Source organism: Tilletiaria anomala (assembly GCF_000711695.1).
Source record: "Tilletiaria anomala UBC 951 chromosome Unknown K437scaffold_152, whole genome shotgun sequence".
NCBI classification, from domain to species: Eukaryota; Fungi; Basidiomycota; class Exobasidiomycetes; order Georgefischeriales; family Tilletiariaceae; genus Tilletiaria; species Tilletiaria anomala.
Window position 1 is genome coordinate 1 of NW_013546870.1, and position 20197 is coordinate 20197.

The 20197-nt window shown below is 56.3% G+C and overlaps 7 protein-coding genes across 7 annotated transcripts; 4 read left to right on the plus strand and 3 right to left on the minus strand.

The window, feature by feature from the left end:
* Positions 1-20: 20 nt before the first annotated feature.
* On the plus strand, positions 21-1744 carry K437DRAFT_270995 (uncharacterized protein; the record flags this gene model as incomplete). Its single annotated transcript, XM_013384759.1, has 5 exons — positions 21-437; positions 527-920; positions 1008-1103; positions 1199-1557; positions 1634-1744. Coding segments are annotated over 5 exons (1377 nt in total), but the record flags the coding sequence as incomplete, so codon positions are not given.
* On the minus strand, positions 1699-4324 carry K437DRAFT_259959 (endoplasmic oxidoreductin). The gene is made up of 3 exons (XM_013384760.1): positions 3581-4324; positions 2366-3502; positions 1699-2280 (listed from the first exon to the last, which is right to left on the minus strand). Exons 1-3 carry the CDS (start codon positions 3998-4000, stop codon positions 1852-1854), a joined length of 1986 nt encoding a protein of 661 aa, XP_013240214.1. The 5' UTR covers positions 4001-4324; the 3' UTR covers positions 1699-1851.
* A 403-nt stretch (positions 4325-4727) lies between these two features.
* K437DRAFT_259963 (putative prolyl isomerase Ess1) lies at positions 4728-6036 on the plus strand. The gene is made up of 3 exons (XM_013384761.1): positions 4728-5132; positions 5204-5316; positions 5649-6036. The coding sequence occupies exons 1-3, from the start codon at positions 4866-4868 to the stop codon at positions 5806-5808; spliced, it is 540 nt and encodes a 179-aa protein (XP_013240215.1). The 5' UTR covers positions 4728-4865; the 3' UTR covers positions 5809-6036.
* Positions 6037-7315: 1279 nt separating this feature from the next.
* Positions 7316-7686, plus strand: K437DRAFT_47454 (uncharacterized protein). The gene has a single exon (XM_013384762.1). The coding sequence runs from the start codon at positions 7397-7399 to the stop codon at positions 7619-7621; it is 225 nt and encodes a 74-aa protein (XP_013240216.1). The 5' UTR covers positions 7316-7396; the 3' UTR covers positions 7622-7686.
* A 945-nt stretch (positions 7687-8631) lies between these two features.
* Positions 8632-8914, minus strand: K437DRAFT_259964 (uncharacterized protein). The gene has a single exon (XM_013384763.1). It carries the CDS (start codon positions 8862-8864, stop codon positions 8709-8711), a length of 156 nt encoding a protein of 51 aa, XP_013240217.1. The 5' UTR covers positions 8865-8914; the 3' UTR covers positions 8632-8708.
* Positions 8915-10282: 1368 nt separating this feature from the next.
* Positions 10283-15161, plus strand: K437DRAFT_47472 (LAG1-DNAbind-domain-containing protein). Its single transcript, XM_013384764.1, has 3 exons — positions 10283-13447; positions 13525-14598; positions 14661-15161. The coding sequence occupies exons 1-3, from the start codon at positions 10513-10515 to the stop codon at positions 15044-15046; spliced, it is 4395 nt and encodes a 1464-aa protein (XP_013240218.1). The 5' UTR covers positions 10283-10512; the 3' UTR covers positions 15047-15161.
* A 1227-nt stretch (positions 15162-16388) lies between these two features.
* K437DRAFT_217549 (uncharacterized protein) lies at positions 16389-19382 on the minus strand (the record flags this gene model as incomplete). Its single annotated transcript, XM_013384765.1, has 6 exons — positions 16389-16949; positions 17244-17793; positions 18217-18645; positions 18709-18794; positions 18867-19012; positions 19319-19382. Coding segments are annotated over 6 exons (1836 nt in total), but the record flags the coding sequence as incomplete, so codon positions are not given.
* Between the last annotated feature and the right edge of the window lie 815 nt (positions 19383-20197).

The following is a 20197-nucleotide window of genomic DNA, read 5'->3' on the forward strand; positions in this document are numbered from 1 at the left end:
GCCGCGCCGCCGCACTCCAGCCGGGCAAGCCGACGCTCGTTCTCTTCGTACTCACGTTCCGGCCGCTTGGCAGCCGCGCTGAGCCGCCCTTCTTCCCGCACGCCAGCTGCCTCTGGGGGCGCACGCAAGCCGACAGCCTCCGCCACAGCGCGCGGCAGAGCAGCCACCATTCTTTCCAACAGCAGCACAGGCCAGTGCATTTTCAGCTCTCGTCCTCGCAGCAGAACCTTCGCCAGCGCCAGCAGCAGCAGCAGCAGCAGCCGAGGCTTTCATTGGCCGTCCCCGCCAGCCTGGACGCTGACGACGGCAGCGATGACGCCCGGGAGGAGGAGGCACGCAACGGCCTGGGCGGCAGGGCATCACGCAAGGACAGAGCGCATGAGGCTGTGGAGATAGTCGAGTTGTACGAGAAAGGGGAAAGCGCCGACGCGTGGAATGTGAGAGCCTAAACGCGCGAGAGGAAGGGAAAGGAGGGCGCTGACACTTTTTCTTTTCGCTACGCCTTTGGACACGTTGTCGCCGCCAGGGCCTCACGCTCGACGAGATCTCCGCGCTGGCCAACACGCAGTCCCAGCCGCAACAGCAGACTCGGCATATTCAGCAACAGCGCCCCGTCGCCACGCCCCACGCAGCAGAAGAGCCGACCACTGCGCCGACGACGCCTATGCCTATGCTTGCGCCTCTACCAGTGCTGGTGTGGGAGCCTCCGCGACCGGAGAAAGAGAAAGCGGGAAGCTCGTCCCCCGCGGCGGATGTGAGCGAGCGAGCTGCTGGGCCTCCGCAAGATGCGCCCGGGCCCGCTCAGGCCCGCGCTGCCGCCGCCGGGTCAGAGCAGCAGCCGCCGACGAACAAAAAGCGCAAATCGGCAAAAGCAGAAGCAGAGCAATATCCCGCAGCGGCGGAGGGACGCGAGCGTGCTAGTAAGAAACGAAGGAACGGAGCAGATAATGGTGATAACGATAATGGATCCAGGGATGTCCGGCGGAAGACGAAAGACCTCTCGTAAGGTCCTGGCGCCGACCCAAGAGACTCGATCGTCAATGCCGTACTCCTGTTCTCCGATACCCTCACGCGCAATGTACTGCGGGCTTCTATAGACGAAGGTGGGTGGAGGTACAATGTAGCGCTGTTCATGCACATGCTAACCAGAGAAAGAGCATGCGGCTGACAAAGCCTTTCGTACCCCGGCGCGACGCAGAGTGGCGCTGCCCAGTCGCCGGCTGCGCGTTCTGCTCGCTCCGACTGGCAGAGCTCATTGCGCACGCACACGCATGTCGGCCTGCTGCGCACGTACCCACGGCAGCGGCAGAGTTCGCACCTCTCATATTTCCGCACGCGGGTACATCAATGGCCGCGCTCGGTGCACCGGCAGCGGGCGGGCGGCACTCAACCGTAGCCGACGTGACCAGCGCGTCGGCTGGCAGGCTGCATGCGATGGCCGCCGCGGAACCAGATGCGGTCATGGACGCGGAGGCAGATGCAGGCGCAGTAGCGACCGCTGCGTTCGCGTGCGAGCTCGCAGCGGGTCGCGAGAAAGCGCGGCGGCGGATCGCGAAGGTGGACGGGTCGATGAAGGCCTCGTGTGTCGCGAGGCGCACGAGGATCAGCAGCCTCCTACCCTCCATCGACGTAGCTTGCAATGATGCCGCGTCCTCAAGCAACAGGCGACGAGGCGGGTGGCAAGAAGGGCAAACCGGCATCGAGTGGTCTCTTCGAAATATGGTGGCCCCCGTTTATAGTGTAAAGTATGGTACAATTGTAGTGAAACAGCCGTTCTTGCTGGGTGGTTCAGAAGTCTACACTTCCCGTTTCCTTGATGGGCGACCGGATCAGGATAATCTTCTATTCGTACTAAAGCTCGTCGCCGAACCGGTTCTGGATGTCCGCTTTGATCCAGCGCACACACTGATCGACGGATGCCTGACAGGTGCGCAAGAACCTCTGCATGCTCTCAGCTATGGACTGCAGCCACGTTCGGACGTGCTCCGCGGGCGCTTCCTCCAGTGCCGGTCCTCTTGGCACGACCTTGCTGTGTCGACCGGGTCGTCGATTGGCTGATGACGACGATGACGGCGCCAACGTCTCTGTCGAAGCGCCCGCTATCCGCGGCGCGTCGTCCGGTGGAATCTGCGCGGGTGCGTCGGATGCAGATGGGGCCTGATCCAACCCTTGCTTGTGGTGTGGCGCAGATGCTGGCGACGAAGCAGGCGCTCCATTTTCTGCCGCCGTCTCAGCCAGACGCTTCTGGTATAATGCTCGGAACGTCTCCACCGCTTTGAGCTGCAGAAATAAAAGTTGGAGGGTGCCTTTGCGTCAGCCTACAGCCCCTTGTGACCCGAAGTTGCCATGCGAGGTACAAACTCACGCTTTCAGCAAAGCGATGCACAGTATTAATGAGCGCAACGAGCTCACTCCGCAGCAGTGCGGGCTGGGCCGTGTACGGATGTGCATGCTCCGCATCGCCGCGTTGGTGTGCAGCTGCCGTCCGGTCAACATCGCCACTACTACCGCTGGTCCCTCCGATGGAAAAGAGGACCTTGAGCGCGGTGGCCAGGCCGTTGGTCTGCAGCTTTCCCCATAGTCGACACTTGTCGCAGCCGACGCAGTCCATAATGCTGCTGACATTCCTGAACTTCTGCTTGAACTCATGCTTCAACCCACGCGCGTTCGGGCCGGCGAACATGCTCTGCTCGTTGAACGTCGTTGGGATGTTGCTTGCAGACTGCAGCAGCGACGCCAGGTCCGCGCGCGTCAAGGCGTCGTCGATCTCCTGGCCGGGCAGCATCAGACGCTCCAGGTCGCCGTAATGTTCGTCAACGCATGCCAAGGCGCGCAGCAGCAGGACGTAGTTGAAGTAGACATTCTGCAGCCGCTCCGGGTGCTGGGCAATGCGGGCGATGAAACAATCGAGGTTGGGGCCCCACACGCCCGTCATTTGGTCTAAATACTCGTCGCAGATGTGGATCGAGATCGAGGCGTGCAGACCAGAGACGATGCGGTAGAAGATGCGCTTCTCCAGGCATACTTCCGAGTCGCCTGGATCTGTTGGGCCTTGCAAGGAGGACATGAGTGATTGCAGCGGGTGGTTCGAAGATACATCGCTGCTTGAACCCAAACTGCCGCTGCTTCCGCTCGACAGACCCACGCCGAATCCAGAGCCCGAGTTGCCAGACGATGCGAGATGCGGAAAGCCTGAACCGCCACCGGACTGCTTGGAACGGGGTGGCTCGATGAAAGCCCCAGCAGCGCCAAAGCAGTTCTCCTCATAGATGCTCTTCCACACTCGATTGGCCGAGGGTCCGGCGTAGCCTGTGAAGCGCTCCGGATTCTTGAGCAGATCCACGTAGACTGCCTCGTCCGAGTTCTCATCTTCCCAGTGGCAGAAGTCGGCCTCATGGCAGGTGCACTTGTCCTGACCACTTCCGCTGTCGTGCACTTCCGAATCGGGCGTAGTCGATACAGAGGACAACTGGCTTGTGCGATACTTCTCTGGAATTTCAGACTGCATGGGAGGGGAGTAGGCACAGACTTCAGTTCAACGATGGTACGTGCGGCTCACAGCAGCGGTTGAGGGACACACCTCTTCAGCCTTCTGTACAGTGCAGTCGCGATTCATGCAAAGGCCATTGTCGAACCAAAATGGGCATTCCTTGTACAGATCAGTCTTGTAGTATCGAAAATACTTTTGCTGAACTATGCTCGATAGGCGGTCGAAAAAGTCGGCATTGATCGCCTCGACTGTCTCATAGTCGCATTGGGCATCCTTGATGTGTCCTGTAGGCCGACAGATACCCACGCTTCCGGACTGCAGATCGTCCACCGAGCCGCCTCGCGACGGCGAACTTGAGGAGGAAGTGAGAACTTCTTGTAGAAGACCGGCTCGAGGAAAGTTCGGCGGGTTAAAGCCTGCTCCAACCGAGCTTGCAGCGCTGTTCTGGTGGCCGAGGACTGTGGCGACGCAGGATAGGAGCAGTGCAGCGAGCAGTAAGAACCAGCCCATTGTCATGCGTCTGACAAGCGGCACCCTTGGGCGACGGTTCTCCGGGAGCATGGCCATCGACAATGTTCTTCGATTCTGCAAGCCTCGCTGTCCACAAAGAAGGGAAGGGTAACAATCTTCTACCAGGATGAGCAGGACCTGCGTCTGGGGTGGGACATCGCGTTTGGTAGCAGCGGTAAGGGGTCTCTAAGCCGAAGAGGACATGGCTCCACCCGCTGTTAGGAGCAGAACAGCTCTATCTTCAGGAAATAACTTTCCTCTGTATCCGTTACTCCGATGGACCTGGTTGTTGCTCGTTGCTGTGAGCTGCAAATGGACACCAAGCCGTGCAGGACAGCGGTGGAACAAGGGGGTTACTAAATGATGAGTGTCAGAGGCTGCTGACCTTCATTGGAGAGTTGTGCTCCACGTCACGCATTATTGCGCACTGTTACTTGCAAATAGGGTTGCTTAAGACCGATGCCTGATGAAGCCGATAGAAGATAGGTGTACGTGTCAGGCGTAGCGTGAGCTCAGAGCTTGCATGCCGTCGTCAGTGCTGCGTTGAGCGGGTGGTCTGTGCACGCGCACGGAATGAGAGCATGAGAGAATATCGCAATTGAGAGGACGTTGACAACACGTCCCCATGTCACTGCACCGCCACACGTGCGACAAGCGCCATCTCTCGCTCTCCACATTTTTAATCTTCCAGACGATGTTCACCTTCTCTCTCCACCTAATCCACGCCGTCATCAACCACCAACTTTTCGCTTCTTGTTCAGACACAGTTGACTTGTTCGACTTATAGCATTTCCCCCGCTTGGTGCGCCACATTATCAACCGAAGCAGCTCAAAGTCACTACCAGCATCCGCACTCACTTCGAACATGTCTGCTCAGTGGGAAGTCCGCTTCAGTAACACGCGCAAGCTCCCATACTTTTATGACTCGGCATCAGGTACTTCCACATGGGAAGCACCGTCAGGCCTCTCGCCAGAGCAGATTAGTGCGCTCCCCGGTGCGGCGCAGTACCTAGGACGCGATGGGGCCAGCAGCAACTCTGCAGCCGCAGGGAGGGATTCTGCGACCAAAGTCAGGGCGTCGCATCTGCTTATTAAGCACGCCAAGAGTCGGAGACCTAGCAGTCACAGACAGGTGCGCACGCACAGAGTACTGCTTCTGGATGCATATGCTTCTCGCTCATCACTCACACTTTTTATGCACAGGCAAATATCACACGCTCGCCGGAAGAAGCCGAACAAATCATCCGGGATCACTTAAAGACGCTTGGCCCAAATCCCTCCGCAGAAGCATTTGCCAAACTTGCTGCAGACCACAGGTGTGTACTTATTCCCGGCTCTGCACCTCAGGCCCCGGGTTCGAGGCAGAGCTGTATGAAAGGAGCGATCGTATGGAATACGAGCGAACTGGCGGTATCCGCGTTCCACTGGTACCGTAGTCGTATTGTGCAAAGCCCCTTTGAGGATCGACGTTCAAGATTTTAGCACGAGATGCAGAGCATAAAGCGCAGTATCTCTGAGGATGTACAGGCGCGTATCGCGCGTTTGAGCGAGTGGCGATATGAATCCCTTCCTTTCGGATGCCATTCATCTGACGCACTGCATTCCTTTCTCCTCTTGCTCGCCATTTGCCCACCGCAACCTCATTTAGCGACTGCTCTTCGGCGCGATCGGGCGGGGACCTGGGTTTCTTCTCGCGTGGGCAGATGCAGAAGCCGTTCGAGGATGCAGCGTTCTCGCTGCCCGTCGGTGCGCTCAGCGACATTGTTCAGACAGAGAGTGGGACGCACGTCATCCTCAGGACGGCATGAGTGTTCGCAAGTCCAGGAAGCCGTGCATAATGTATGGCGCCTTTTGAAGACGAAAGAAAAAAACCAAGACGATCACGCGAACATGAGGAGTCAGACACTCGATGACACCCGACGGGCTTGATGCCTGGGGCGACCAAGAGCCACGTGCACATGTCATGATGCCTGATAGCAAGGCTTTCCTCTTTCCTCGCGGCGATTACCGGCAACCGACCATCGATCAATTTCGACAGAACGACGTCACCGCAGCGTGTGAACTGTGAAATACGAGATGTGAAGATACATGAGGCGGTGAGGGGGCGGGGCGGGGGAGTGTGAGGTGGGGGAGGCCTGCAAGAGTAATTGAGTGCTGATTGTTGAGAATTTAGTACTCAATACAATTGAATACCGGTTATGACGAAGTACTGAGTCACCATGTACTGTTAAGTGTGGAGAGCCAGTGCCATGTGATGAACCCCCTGCTACCCCCTACCTGGACAATGTGCAAAGCTCTGGACGCGGGCAACCTGGCGTCAGACCAATAGTAGACTACCGTGCGGGGTCAGGGCCTCGCGACATGAAGCTCCTGCTCCGACGGCAACATGCAGAGACGCCTTGGGAGGTTTAGCGCCGGCTTCGTGGAGAATTGCAGACTACAGCAGTATGTTTGTTGCCATCATTATCACCGACCACTAACTCCTACTGAGCAATGTGGAGTATGTATGTATATACCTCATACGAGAGCTGAGAAAGTGAGAGCAACTACCAAGAACCGAAGTGATTCAGCGTGCGTTGAGTGACTACCTACACATGTAGCGATAGTGACTAGCGAAACCTAAAATATGGACAAAAGAAGAGATCATGATAAGAAGAAGCTCTCGCCTGCTCGCAGATTTCAGTGTGATAGATGCGGCAAACTCTGGCTTCTGCATGTGTACGAGTGCATACATAGCCTCAAAGGACTGCCGTCTGCACTGCATATGTTAGAAATCGTCGTCATGGAGTGACGCCTAGCGCCGGATAAATGGGAGAATTGCAGACTACAGCAGTATGTTACCATCAAGCATCACTGTCACCAGCCACGAACTACTGCGGCGCAATGTGGAAGTATATATGTGTAAGTACCTCCTCGTACGAGAACTGAGAATGTGAGAGCACTACCAAGAATCGAGGTGCTAAAAAGGACACTATCTATTCAATGTTGACAAATTGCTATTAGGCCCTCACCGTGCAATTCCTTACTCCTTCCACACCATGTACCATGCGTGTTTCCAATTTCCTTGGAAGCATTATACATATAGCACGGGATATAGTTTATGGTGCAGGTACTATGCAGACTGCAACGTGGTATAACGGTGCAACGGTTCAGCGATCGTGCACTGGCATGATGGTGCGCTGGAAACTGGACTTTCTTTGCTTCTCCATGTTTTTCGCTGTGCGGTTACACTAGTCATGGACATACCCATTTTTGGCAGTAATCAGTTGACGAAGACGGGCGGGCGACCCCATCTGTCCAACTGCGCCTTGACCAGGGCTCTTGTGTCTGGTTGGATTCGAGATGTCGTTAGAAGCTATAGATATCTGTGGACTTGGACCTATATGGCGTATGTAAATGAGAGATCTCTACCGTCAATTCGCCATCGCGTCCTCCCGTTTATTTAGACTTGGTTGGCTGAACTCTCAAGTGATCATGCGTTCATCGTTGGCCGTTTATCATCCCACCAGTGCCCCGTTGCCTGCCTTTGCAGACCTTTATCAGCAGCCAGTCCATAGCAGCCAGCTCATCCGGCATCTGTGCGGGGAAATCACAAAGGCTAAATCTTCGATGAGAATTTGAAAAATCACTTCGGGTTACCCTTTGCCGGTCACCGGAGCCACTCTATGTATATTTGTATATAAACGCTATTTTAATGGACAGCCGTTGCACTGTCACCGTCTTCAAAGGCCCGAGTGCCAGGCGCCCAGGCCTAGGTATGCCCTGCCACTCTGCCAGCCTGCCACTTCTGATACTTGTGATCTTGAATCTTGTCGTCTTGCCGCATGTCAGCCCAAGTGCCTGGCTGCCTGCGTGTATTCGCCCTTCCAGTCAGCCTGAGCAGATCAGGGCCGGCCTGAGCGCCTGAGCCCTGTCTCAGACGGTCGCATTTGCACAGGCAGCCTATCGACAGGTGTCCAAATCCAGAGTCCCACGGAGTCCAGCAGAAATTGCATCGTTCATCTTTCTTCATTCAAATTCATACTTCAAATGCGATAGGCTCCGGTTGCCCGCCATTTATCAGTGTAGTGAGTAGTTAGTGATTGACTAACGTCGTGAGGCGTGATGCAAGTGAACGCCCTGTGATGGCCGTCGCCCTGCACCGCCACTTTGACGCCGAAGGCCAACAAAATGACGCGCAACATTGAACACTTCTGTTGAAAACGAGTGAACAGCGCTCACTCATCCCTCCCCCGGCCAATATGTACTCTAGCCTGCCCTACCCTGCCTTATGTATCCTGTCTGGCGGCCTGCCGCGGATGCACCTCTGTACCTGGCCCAGCGCCGGCCCACGCTGATTGCGCCGGGTAAACCCTGAAACACTTCAATAATAGTAAAACATGACACGATTCCCTTCAACGACTGACAGGCTATCTTCACAGCGTACGAGACCTATGACAAGACTTTTGTTTTCCCGCGGAGTTATCAACGACGCGTCCAAGCGCAGACCTTTTTCGGAGTCCGGTCACGGTGGACCTGCTTAGCTTGAGGAGCTCCAAGCAAAACTTAAAATAGTGTGCGATTCAAAAATCAAGGTCTTTGGCTTCAAGGGGGTTTCGATTCTTAAGAACCCCAGCTCCTCTCCGCATGTTCTTCAATACATACAGCCTTGGTCATCAACACTGTTTCATTAGTTATCAACATGGATCGAATAGCAGAGATATTGCAGTTATGGGATGTGCTTGAAGCAGCGATCAGGCTCGCAACGCCCTTCAGCACAGACGTACGAAGCGAAGTTCAGATGTGGAATACCCTTCTTGTGCGCAGGAGAAATTGTACAGCTTTGCGGGAACTCACGGAAATTTGGTTTTCCGGGACCTGGCATATTTCCGGTTTCTGGGTCGACATTAGATCATTCATTTGTGCAGCGAATACGTACACACAGATGTATTTTACAATTTACATTTACACAGCAGCAGATCACTCAAAGCCGCAGACGTTTTGCGATCCTGGTTTCCTTTAGCTCGCCTCATGCACCACATCACCTGATGACCTCGACGTCACTCTGGGCACTGGTGTTATCAGTCATCACGAGTGCGTCGTCCATATTGTGTGCGTGGTTGTGCGTGCATAGGGTGAACTCTGCAAGCGCAACAAAGGCTACCCACATTCGGATTCTGAAAGCTTTTGAAGCTTATTGAGTGTCATGATTCTGTATAGGGCTTGGCTGGCTTTGGAGCACACTGCACTACTGCACTATGCAGATTGGAATGTGGAACGTTAATGAAGCTATGAACTTAGAGCCTGGACACTGGACAGACCTAGACTGTGATACATGTGTGGATGGTGATAGGCGTCTCTTGGCGCTTGACTTCGACGAGGAGCTCTGATATGACGAGATGAGGTGTGAAATACGTAGATGAAACGTTAAATGAAGCTCAAGTGTGACCGCATGAAGCGTGAAGACCTTTCCAATCAGCGAAACCCTGTACCATGCGGCTCAAGACTCCTGTGAAACAGCTCTTGAAGAAGGGCTCTTGGAGTACTTGAGCTTGAAAAAGCTTGTCACTTGAAGCTTTGGCCCGACTCTCGAAACGGCAGAACAAGACAAGATGAGTGTGCGCCTGTGTGCGCACTTCTTGTTCCTCCTACCTTACAGTGCATTGCCCTGGGTGCTTGCTGCTTTCCTGTATTGGACATCCCTATGAACCGACAGCTTTTGTTTCTACATATACGTTCTACACAAATCCATCAGTGTAAAATGTCTTGTGAATGGATCTGCTCGTGAAGATTTGGAGATTTCTGGAAGGATTGAGGGATCTCCCCGCCTTGGTTGGGTTGTCGGCCTCTGTTCCGGCGCGGGACCGATTTCCATTTCAAAGACGCGGGACGCCGACGCGGCCGCGCTTTCGTCCGCGGTGCGGGTATTTCGCAGATAGTCACGGAGGAGATACATTAAAGCGATCAACTGATGAGACACCGGTCGAGGGAGACTGGAGAGGGGAGAGTGTATGATGTACTTCATACCCACATTCATCTCAGCAAGCCACGACTTTGATACGACCTGTTTCATCCAGGATTCGCCCCGACTTTGAGAGACGCTGCACTCTCATCGACAAGCCCACGAAGCATCGTCACGATCGCAATTCGCAAGCGCTACATCGCATCGCTGTGCATTACACCACACGCATCAAGGCGAGGCGTCGTTTCCGTCTGCAGTGCATACGGCCCTCCATTTTATGCCTAGCGGAGACGCCGACAACGCGCCCCGCTTGCCGTCGTTCGCCGCACACTCAGTTAACAGCAAGGCAGCCATGCAATCACTCTGACACCTCAGCACACAAGCAGCACGCTTCCCTTACCATCTTCATGCAGATCACCAGTGCTGCAGATGCGTGCACCCTCATCTTTTCAGCTTGAAGGTTTCATATTCTGTTGCCGGTAGGTGACGGCGCTCCGCGCAGACGACCCAGCTGTCTCACGCGTAGCTCCCCTTTCCAACACAAGACGTATGCGCTGGGGCACCATCAAAGATGCTCCCCTCACCTTGGGAGAAATCGTTAGGCTGGGTGAGCGGCGATAAACCTCAGGCGGGAACGGACCCAAGCTATCTTCATAGGCTTGGTGATTGTCCATTCCCAGGCGACGCAGAGGTCGGTAATGACAATGGCTCTGCAGCGGCGCTGTTCGCTTCAGCACCATTCCACTCGAATCCTGGGCCCAACTTCTCCTCGATGGGCATGTTAGGGACCCGCAGCATGAGTGACATGTCAGTGAACAACTCCGCAAGTCAGAACTATGCTAAGCAGCACTATGGCAACCACGACGACATGATTGCCACCCCTACCCTCAACCAACACCGCTTTGATGATTCTCGGTTGCAAGTTGTTGACCCTTTCTCTGAGCCCATGGCAAATCGGCAGCATTTGGATCCGCAAGCGGCGCTCAGACAATCAGATCTCTCGCATTTGCATCAGTCACAACTTGCTTCGAATTCTCTGAAGCATGCCCAGTCTCCCGCACATTTGTCGCATCCCAACCCTCTTCCGCACCACGACGTGGACTCTGACCACCAACACCAGGAGAAGCTGCAGCAGCAGCAACGACGACAGCCACCCCCGCAGGACTCGTATGCGCATCCACAAGCAACTTCGCAATCCCCATTACTCTCGCTGTCTCAAGAACCTACCGATCCGATTCAGACACAGTCTCTCTTTCAGTATGGCAGCAGCATGTCATCGCCACCCTCCAGTCAAGGTACTCACGAGCTCGAGTCGTTTGGGCAGCTGGCGCGTCATGGTTCGATCCAGTCTACGAGTACAGCCCGCTTTGATGCCCAAGACAAGGACAGCTCGATGGAGCGTCCTGTCGAGGGTTCCCTGGTAGATGGGGCTAACCTGCATCACGCAAATGCGGAGGAATTCTCGTCGCAGATGCAACAGGACGAGTGGCTGCAACGGCAGGAAGTGTCGCCTTTGCAGGACTTCCAGCGCATTTCGAGCTCGTATTCTCGCAGGTTCGAGCTTCAAGGCAGGACTTCAGGAGATCATTACCTCTTGCCTGGTCTAACAGAGCAAGAAGGGCAAGTGCCTCAGCAAGAGCACGCGCCGACCGTAGCTGCCATCTCTGACGTGGGTCTGGAGAATACCACACCGCAGGCGCCATCGCGCAATATGCCTGCTCCACTGCAGATGGCACCTCCTTCTCCCTCCCTCAGGCTCTTGTACGATCCATCGCGGTCCCTTACAGATCTTCGGATCACGTGCGGACTCTCTACCGATGCTACCATGGTCAGCGAGGATCCTATGAGCCCTCAGCCGCTGCAAATCTCCATGCCAATGTTACATTTGCATGGCCTGGGCTCGCGAGAATTTGCCAGTCCAGATTCTGGCACATCATCTGCCCTCAGCAGCGCGCTTGACTTCTCGGACCAAGAGCATTTCCCGATGAGCGCAAGTTACCGCACGGGTGTTCCAAATGGGCACGTATCGGCCAGCACTGCTTCGCGGCCAATGTCGCGAACCGGCAGCGCTGGTGTCATGTCAAGCATAAGTTACGCGTCGTCAGGCTCTTCCGCCTCGGATGGGCCACAGATGCAGCGCACGCGACCGCGGTCCCACACCACGATTGCTGGGCCGATAGCAACTTCGCGACATCCCCCGCTGTTGAGAGCGCTTGCTCGGTCTTCCAGCTCATTAAACCTGAGCAGCGATGCACAGCGCGCACCGATCTTGGAAGTACCAGCACCTGTGTTGAGACTTCACCAATCCCCGCGCCATTCAGGGATTCCAAAGTCGTGTTTTGTTACACCGGGTGCACCCGCAGAAGACAGCCCGGGAGACCTCCGCATAGAGCTACCGCCTGCGCAGCCTGCGGTCACCAACCATGATACTTGGTGCATGTCACAAAATTGGGCAGCACCGAGCCGGACATGGCCAGCGACACCCTCGCTGACGGATTCTCAAGCATCCATTCTCAGTGCGGCTTCTAATAGAAACAATGATATGTATGACTCGCGGCTCACTGACGCCAAGCTCTCTGCAGCACTGCAAGCGGGTGCCACTCTGCAAGCACACGCCTCCCCAAGAGGGAGTGACCGGTCGACAACGACGCCTACCATACCCGAAGAGCACAATCGCTCCCACCCACGACCTGCTGTCCAGGCGCCGGCTATGCGCCGGGCGATATCGTCCTCGAGCGCAAGCAAGAGTGTCGCTCGGAGGACGTCATCCGACAAGGACGGCTCAAGCATCGTACCGCCTCATTTGAGTCTAGCCATGAGCCCGGAGCTCGAAAGGCGTTCGTCAGAACCGCAGATGGGTGAGAAGCCTCTCAACGCACGCACAACAAAGCCTTCGTCACACATCAAGCTGTTGCCCAGCGAACAAGCTGCGGAGGTACCCTCCCAGCATTTCTCCACGCTAAGAGACAACGTCTTATCGTATTTGACCAGTCACAGCCGGATGGCTCTTGGTGAACGCACGGTCTGTATCATGACGCCACGTGTTGCTCAAAAGAGCTATGGCACAGAGAAACGTTTTATGTGTCCGCCGCCCATGGTGCTCTTGGTCGGAAGTAGCTGGTGGAACGCAAGCATTTCCTGCGACGGGCAGGATGAAGAACAAGATAAGCGCACCATTTTAATCCCGCCGCGCGTGAGCACCAAGATCTTGGGCGAAGCTGCAGCATTCGAGACGCAGCTGGACTGGACGAGTAGAGATGGGCAGAACATCAGCATTGGCTCTTCCTACAACGACATGACCGTCCTCGGGCAGGCAGCGTACAGACAGATGGCTATCAGCGAAGCTGATGACAAGCTGACGCGCCGCGACGTGACCGCGGAAGTTGCTATCACCGTACCTGCCGTGTCGGCGCAGCAGCATAAGCTTCTCGGGCGCTTCAAGAGTCGGCCGATCCGCGTGATCAGCAAGCCCAGCAAAAAGCGGCAAAGTGCCCGCGGCACCGAAAGTGAGTGGCTCAGGTGTATATCCGTATGGAGATGGGAATGTGCTGATGGCGAGCTTGGCTCTCTTGTCCATGCAAAGTGCACATCACGCATGGCTCCATCGTCTCCCTCTTCCACCGGCAAAAGGCGCAAGCTACCTCGACCAAGCATCTTTGTGTTTCTGGTCCGGCAACATGGCTCAAAGGCTCGGATGGTCAATCGATCATGACTGCGGCTGATGGTCCTCAGCCCTCCGGGGCATGCTTCGTGGCGAAAACTTCGCGTTGGGACGCATTCATCATCTACCTAATCGATCCTCTTCGAGACCCGCATGGTGACTCTAATGCGCCCCGACAACCAGGCTATCCTTCAACTCCTTCAAATGCGCTTCCAGCTTCGACATCACCCATTTTTTACAACCAGCCCATTGTGCTTCAGTGCTTAAACACGGCTGTCGTGAGTCCAGTGATGATCATCAGAAGGGTCGACAAAGGCAACACGATCTTCGGAGGAAAGATGGTGCGCGGACCTGACTGGAAACTTGCAAAAGAGGCGGTCGGTGACCCGGTGTCTCAGCTTCACAAGATCGCTTTGGAAATTTGGGAGCCCCCTTCGAACGAGGGCACCACTTCTACGACCTCCTCATTCTTGGCGTGTTCAGACGAGACGGTAGGAATGCACAAGCTTGAGGTGGGCAAAGTATGGTTGAATCGCAGTCCCAGCACGGCATCGAGCAACGCGACGGACGGTGCACCAGCGACTCCTCCAACTACATCCGCTGCAACAGATGTTGATTTCGAAAAAGCATCGTCCTCACTGGCAATGATCTATCCTCCGGCCTCCGCCTCCAAAGCGCCCATGGTGTCTCCCACGCTTTCTGGTGGCGGCTCGAGCAGAATGGAGAAATCAGAGTCATCGGATGGCGGGAAGGTGCGGCGGCCACGGCGTGTGTCCTCTTCACTGTCTCTACAAGCGCAAAAGGACCGTGCTCTACATGCGGCCAAGGGCCGCAAGCGAGGACAATCTATGTCCGGTGCGGCCGAGGGCCTAAGCTCGATGCTCGCAGATGCCGGCCCTGCCTCTGCGCCTTATCCTACATTCGACAGCGGACGAGATGCAGAAGCATGGACACTGGACGTGGCTGACTCAGACATCTGGTGCATTGTCGGTGCAGGTAAGTTAGGATCGGCTTTCACATCCGAAAGAGGCATGCTGACGCCTCATACCCTTCTGCAGAGATTGTCAAATACACCTTCTACCTGCCGTCTGAATTGGCTGGAGGGGTACGGCCACCGACCGGACCCCTGGATGCACAAATCTCGCGTCTTTTGACCACTCCTGCGCCTGCTTCACCGGTGACCGCATTCCCTAAGCTCCACAAGATTAGCCTCGCCAGAGATCAGGAGAAAGGTGATTTCCTCGTTCTTGAAGGCGAGAAACTCAACTCCAACTTGCATATTTTCTTTGGAGATTGGCAAAGCCCTGCTGTACAGTGCCTCAGCTCGAGCAAAATGTACTGCCTGCCACCGCCGTCGGAACTCAATGGGGCCCATCGAGCCCCGTTACCCGTTCTTCTCGTTCGACAAGATGGCATCATATACCCTACACCGCACATCATCTAGTGGCGCAACCTCTAACTTCATTCCGTCACTTCTTCAGCCTCGATCCCATGCACAGCAAAAGACCGCATATTCAAGTTGGAAGGACTCGTGTCGTCCTGGAAACGTTTCGGCCGGAAAGTGAGCCTCCTGTTTCCCGAACCCATACCAACCCAATTTCAAGAGATTCGAGCTTCAATCATGATTGCATGTATATTAGTGGCGTGGCAACGCGGATACATGCCCCAAAGGATCAAGTAAGGTTGCGTACGGCGTTGATCTCGGCTGCGCTGAGATTAGATTGAACCTCGGCTTTGCCCAGCTCAGATATGTTCCCGCTGGATCCCGATCGATTGAAATTTGTTGAGCCCAAAGGCCCTGAGCTTGGGCTCATGTGCGCGAGATGCGGGCTCCAGGTGCCACTGACGGAGCTCTGAGATGGCGCACGGTTGCGAGGGTGGACAAAACTGCTCCCGCTGGAGACGCTTGAGCTTGGTAACCTCGTCGTGCGAGACCCAGCCGATGGCGGTTGTGCTTCTCCAGGTCGGCGCTTCATCTCCTTTTCGACAAGTCGCCTCGCTTCTCGTTCCTCCTTCTGGATTCTCTGCTGATCACGTACCGATAAGGCCGGGGGTGGTAGAGAATTGTTGGCCAAGCCCAAGGTTGTGCTTGCCGTCTCTGACGATGGCGACGGATGTGCTGGCCCGTAATCGACGACGGATCGGCCGCGCATCATGCCTGGACTCCCGCTCTCTCCAGCATTGACTCTGGTCAGCTCACTAGATATGCCCGAAATGGTGCTCTTGTTGTCGCTGTCTTCATAGGGAAGTGAAAGAGCGGCCAGCCCATCGTCTTTACTGTTTGTGTTCGAGCTGCGACCGAATATGCTGAAGCGCTTTTTTGCTGCTGCACCTTGGCGAGCCACCAGCGCAGCAGCTGCCTTGTCTTGAGGCAAGCTAGGCCGACGCTGGGCAATGATGGTGGATGAAGAGCTCGAGGACGTCCGATCGCCACTTGCAAGCCCAAGGAGCCGCTCTGCCTTGCTGAGAGGCTCAGGGTTGATACCCAGCAGCCTCTCTGCCTTGTTCGGCCCCTTGGCTTGACGCGGTTTCATGCTTTGATCATCTGAACCGTCACTGTCAACCATGTGGTCTATGCGCGCGGAGCTGGTGACTAACTCTTGCGTCACTTGAGTGCCGGCGATAGGCGATTGAGGAGGAGCGGAAGCACCGGTCTGCTGCCCCCATGTAGCTAAAGTAACTGGCGTACGCTTGTTCGCCTGTGACTTGTTGACATCGACGGAGCTCGTGATTGTGGGCTTGACTGCAATCTGGCCGCTCTTGCACGCCATCCACTTTGAGAGCGACATGACGACGCGCAAAGCCCTGACTTGCAAGGAAGCGCGCCCACACAGCGAGGCGGCTTCGTACAAAAGGATTGCCAAGCGATGCCGCTCCTCCGCAGGGAGCACCGTCGGCTCGACTTGCGTGAGAGTCTTAGTAGAAGGACTGAGCTCACGCGTGAGGCACTGGTGAATCGCATGGTTGGTCCATAGGGTAAGGCCCGGAATTTCGTACATCGCCGCGATGATCAGCAGCGTGGCAAGCATGGATGGGTGGCGCTGCAAGCTGGTGCAGATCGTTTGCGTGTGGAAAAACTCGAGCAGGGCGACAACGACTGGGCTTGGTTCAGGCAAGAACAGCTGACGTGGTGTGATGCGTATGTCGGCTTTGATCTTTCCCCCATCATCACCGATGATATAAGTGGGTACTGACACGCCGTCCTTGGTCGCTTGTGATTGAGCGGCATCACTCGCACGCTTTCGGTAGTCCTGCAACGCCCGTTTGAACCAGGCCCAACGCCGCTCAAGCACAGCTCGATTGACACCTAGCTTGGTTCCATCGGAGCAAACAATCTCAAAGTCTCCCTGGCCGCCTGTGGCCATTGGCGTCAAAGGAAGACCCGTCTGCTGCCCAGCGCGTCGATCGCTACCGCTCCTTAAGCCGATTGCCTCGTCCTGCAGCATCTCGGCCGCATTGTCCTCCTCTGTCGCCCAAGGATCGGTCGATACTCCGCTAACGCTGCTGCTCGAGCTGATGCTGCCTTGCCTGTGTAGGTTGTTGTGATTGTTGTGTCCTGCACCGCCGACGCCGCTAGGATCACTGCTACTCCCGCCTGTGCTGACCGTCATGCCCATTAAGCCGCCTTTGAGGCTGGCGACGAGCTTCTCGAGGCCTAGAGTGGCAGCCCGCCAGTGGAAGTTGAAGGGTGGCGGCTGGTAGATGCCCCAGGGCTCAAGCTCGAGCAGAGCGATGTGATCCCAATTTGTCTGGCGATGGTTATAGTCGGCCACAAGGTCACGCTCGCGATTACCAAGCACGAGAAGCCGGTTCTCTTTTGGCCACAGGATCGCGCGGTTCCACGAGCCGTGTGCAAGGACGCTGCCGCCGTCCATGCGCGACCAAGTGAGCGTGGGCAGGTGCAGAGCCCAGATGGAGAATGTCTGCGATGTATTGGCCAGGTATGTCCCGCTGATGATCAGGTGGCTGCCGAGGACAAAGCCGTTGGGGAATCGCAGACCGGGAGGTAAGGATACACCGACCATCTGCGGGGAAAGGTCCTCCGTCGCGAGCGACAGCGCTTCGTCTGATGCAGATCGACTGTACTGAATTCGCTCCAGCTCGCGCTTGACATCTGCAAAGTTGTAGTTCGAGTAGACGTAGATCGGCATCAATTCTGCCTCTGTCGCCCTCGCCTGTGCCTTTGCTGCACTCTCGCCATCGGCGGCATCATCCTTATCATCGCCGCGGCGCTCTACGTCGCTTTGACGAGCACATGAGACCTGGCCACACATGGCCTTCTTTTTGACACTCATCGGAAGCGGATGCAGTTTGAAGCGATGCATGGAAGCTGCAAAAGCTGGCGACTGCGCCGTCGTGGGGGTGGTGCAGAGGCTCGCAGCTTCACTGACGCTCTTCATTGTCGAAGAGGCTACAGATTGGGCTGTGAAGCCAGTTGACCCTCCGGGAGAGCTGCTGTTCGCGATAGATGCGCTCCGGAAACGCGACTCAAAGCTGCCGGTGGCCTCTTCGGAAGGGGGCGCCTGGCTACCGGTTCTGCTATTGCCTTCTGAGGTCGCCAAGCTTCCACTCCTGCTCCTATCGTCGGAAAATGCGGCCGCTTCGTCCGCCAACGCTGTTGCCTCTGCGGCTGCTGGCGACGGCATCCAGCAAGGGCGTGTGATCGGTGTGAGTCCCTCGCCCGCGCGCTGCTCCCGGCCGCTTTCGTCTTGTATGCACCAGGCGCCGCTGACGGCCAAGCTCCTGTACGACCCGCACTGGCTGTTGAGGCGATCGCAGCGCACCCAGCAGCGCTGGCGCAGGGAAAAGACGGCGATCTGCTCGACGTACTTGTTGTCGATGTCCTGCCCGCCGAGGATGACAAGGTGGTCGGAAGTGGTGGAGGAGAGATGGGCGTAGCGTGGCAGAGGACGCATGTCCGCCGCCGACGAGGATGCTGTTACGGCCGCGGTGGATGTCGACGGAGCGGCGGCAAAGTCGAGGTCCCAAGTGAGCGTGGCGAGATCGAGGGCGATCACTTCGTCCAGCACCGAGAGGCCATCGCTCTTGCTCGAAGCAGTGGCTCCTCTACCGGTGGGAACACCAGCCGCGCCGGACACAGACGACGAGCTATCACTCCGTCGTGGGTAGCCCATGCCGCTGCAGATGATCAGCTTCCCATCCCAGAGATCAGCCGAGTGGAAGTAGCGAGCCTTGGGCGGTGTGAGGCCAGTGCTGGGTGGCGTCGATTCAGCGGCATCATCGTTGCCGCTGCGCTCGGCAACGTCGTCCGGGTTCAGCTGGCCTGGCTTGACCTTGCGCCAGGTGACGGTGTCGATGTCAAGCTCGTACAGGTCGTTCGTCATGCATCGCGTCGTAACGAGGCGGCCGCCGAAGAGGTAGATGCGCGGTCCGCCTGACGCGGACGTCCCTGGGCCCGAATCGACGAGCGTCACGGACGCGCCCTGTGCACAAACAAACGAACGGGAGGAGACAAAACGTGTTAGCCACGGCCGCTTGAAACCCATTTCCGTTTCTCGATTCCCCCTTGCTTGCCCGCAATATGATCGGAAGGCTGCATCACCCTGCATACAGCCAGCTTTCTGATCGGAGATCGCAAGCAAACGAGCCGGAGAGGGACATTCCCCTTGATCCTGGTTTTCCTTTTCGAATCCCCTTCGACCAACTGGGACGACATTGGAAGCGATTGCAGACTGCAGCGACAGCAAAAAGCAACTCACCACGAGCGGAGGAGGAACATCGCCTTTACACGCCTTAAAGCTCGTCGCGACGTCGGCAAGCGGTGGAGCGGAAGAAGACAGCGAGATGGCGTCCTTGTCTTTGTCTTTGTCTTTGTCTTTGTCCTTTTCCTTGCCATCTTTTTCCTTTTGATTCGTAGGGGCATGTGTAGGATGTATGCTCGACGTGCTAACACCTTGTGCCGCGTTGCTGGAGCCGGTGCTGCTGCTGGTAACGCCGACATTTGGCACGACGCCAGAGGAAGACGACATCTTGTTACTGGAAGATGAAATAGTACCTTGCGCGACAGCGGGCGAAGAGGTGCCCTTGGAAGGAGGCAAAACGATACCTAACCCAGTTGCAGCAGCATTGTCCATTCGGCTTCCCTCCGACGTGCCTCTCTTTTCTTGTTGCTCCTGCTGGGACAAGGCTTTGGAGGCCGGAGGCGAGATGGGTGTCCTGGGTGTGTTCAGCGTCGGACTTAGCGGCGAGCGAGGTGGCTGCTGGTCCCGATCAGCTGCAACGGCAGCTGATGATACTGACAGCATGTGCTGGGTATAGACATGGGCAGACAACATTCTATGTATCGAGTCCAGGGCGAAGAGATTTGTGGGAACTGATTGGCTTGGCAATGTTCGGCGGATGGTGGCCAGGGCCGGCAGGCGGCGACACGGGCCCGAGTGAGGCCCGAGCACTGACTGTGAGAGCAGAGCCGGGAGCCCGCAAGCTGGACAAGAGGCTGGACGGATGGCCAGATGATTTGGAAAGGCACATCAGCTTGAAATGATGAGATGAGAGCTCGGGCGCTAAAACGAGGAGGGCTGCATACGCCACAACGCTTCGCCGTCTCCAGTCACTCGAGCGATTGGCAAAGGCG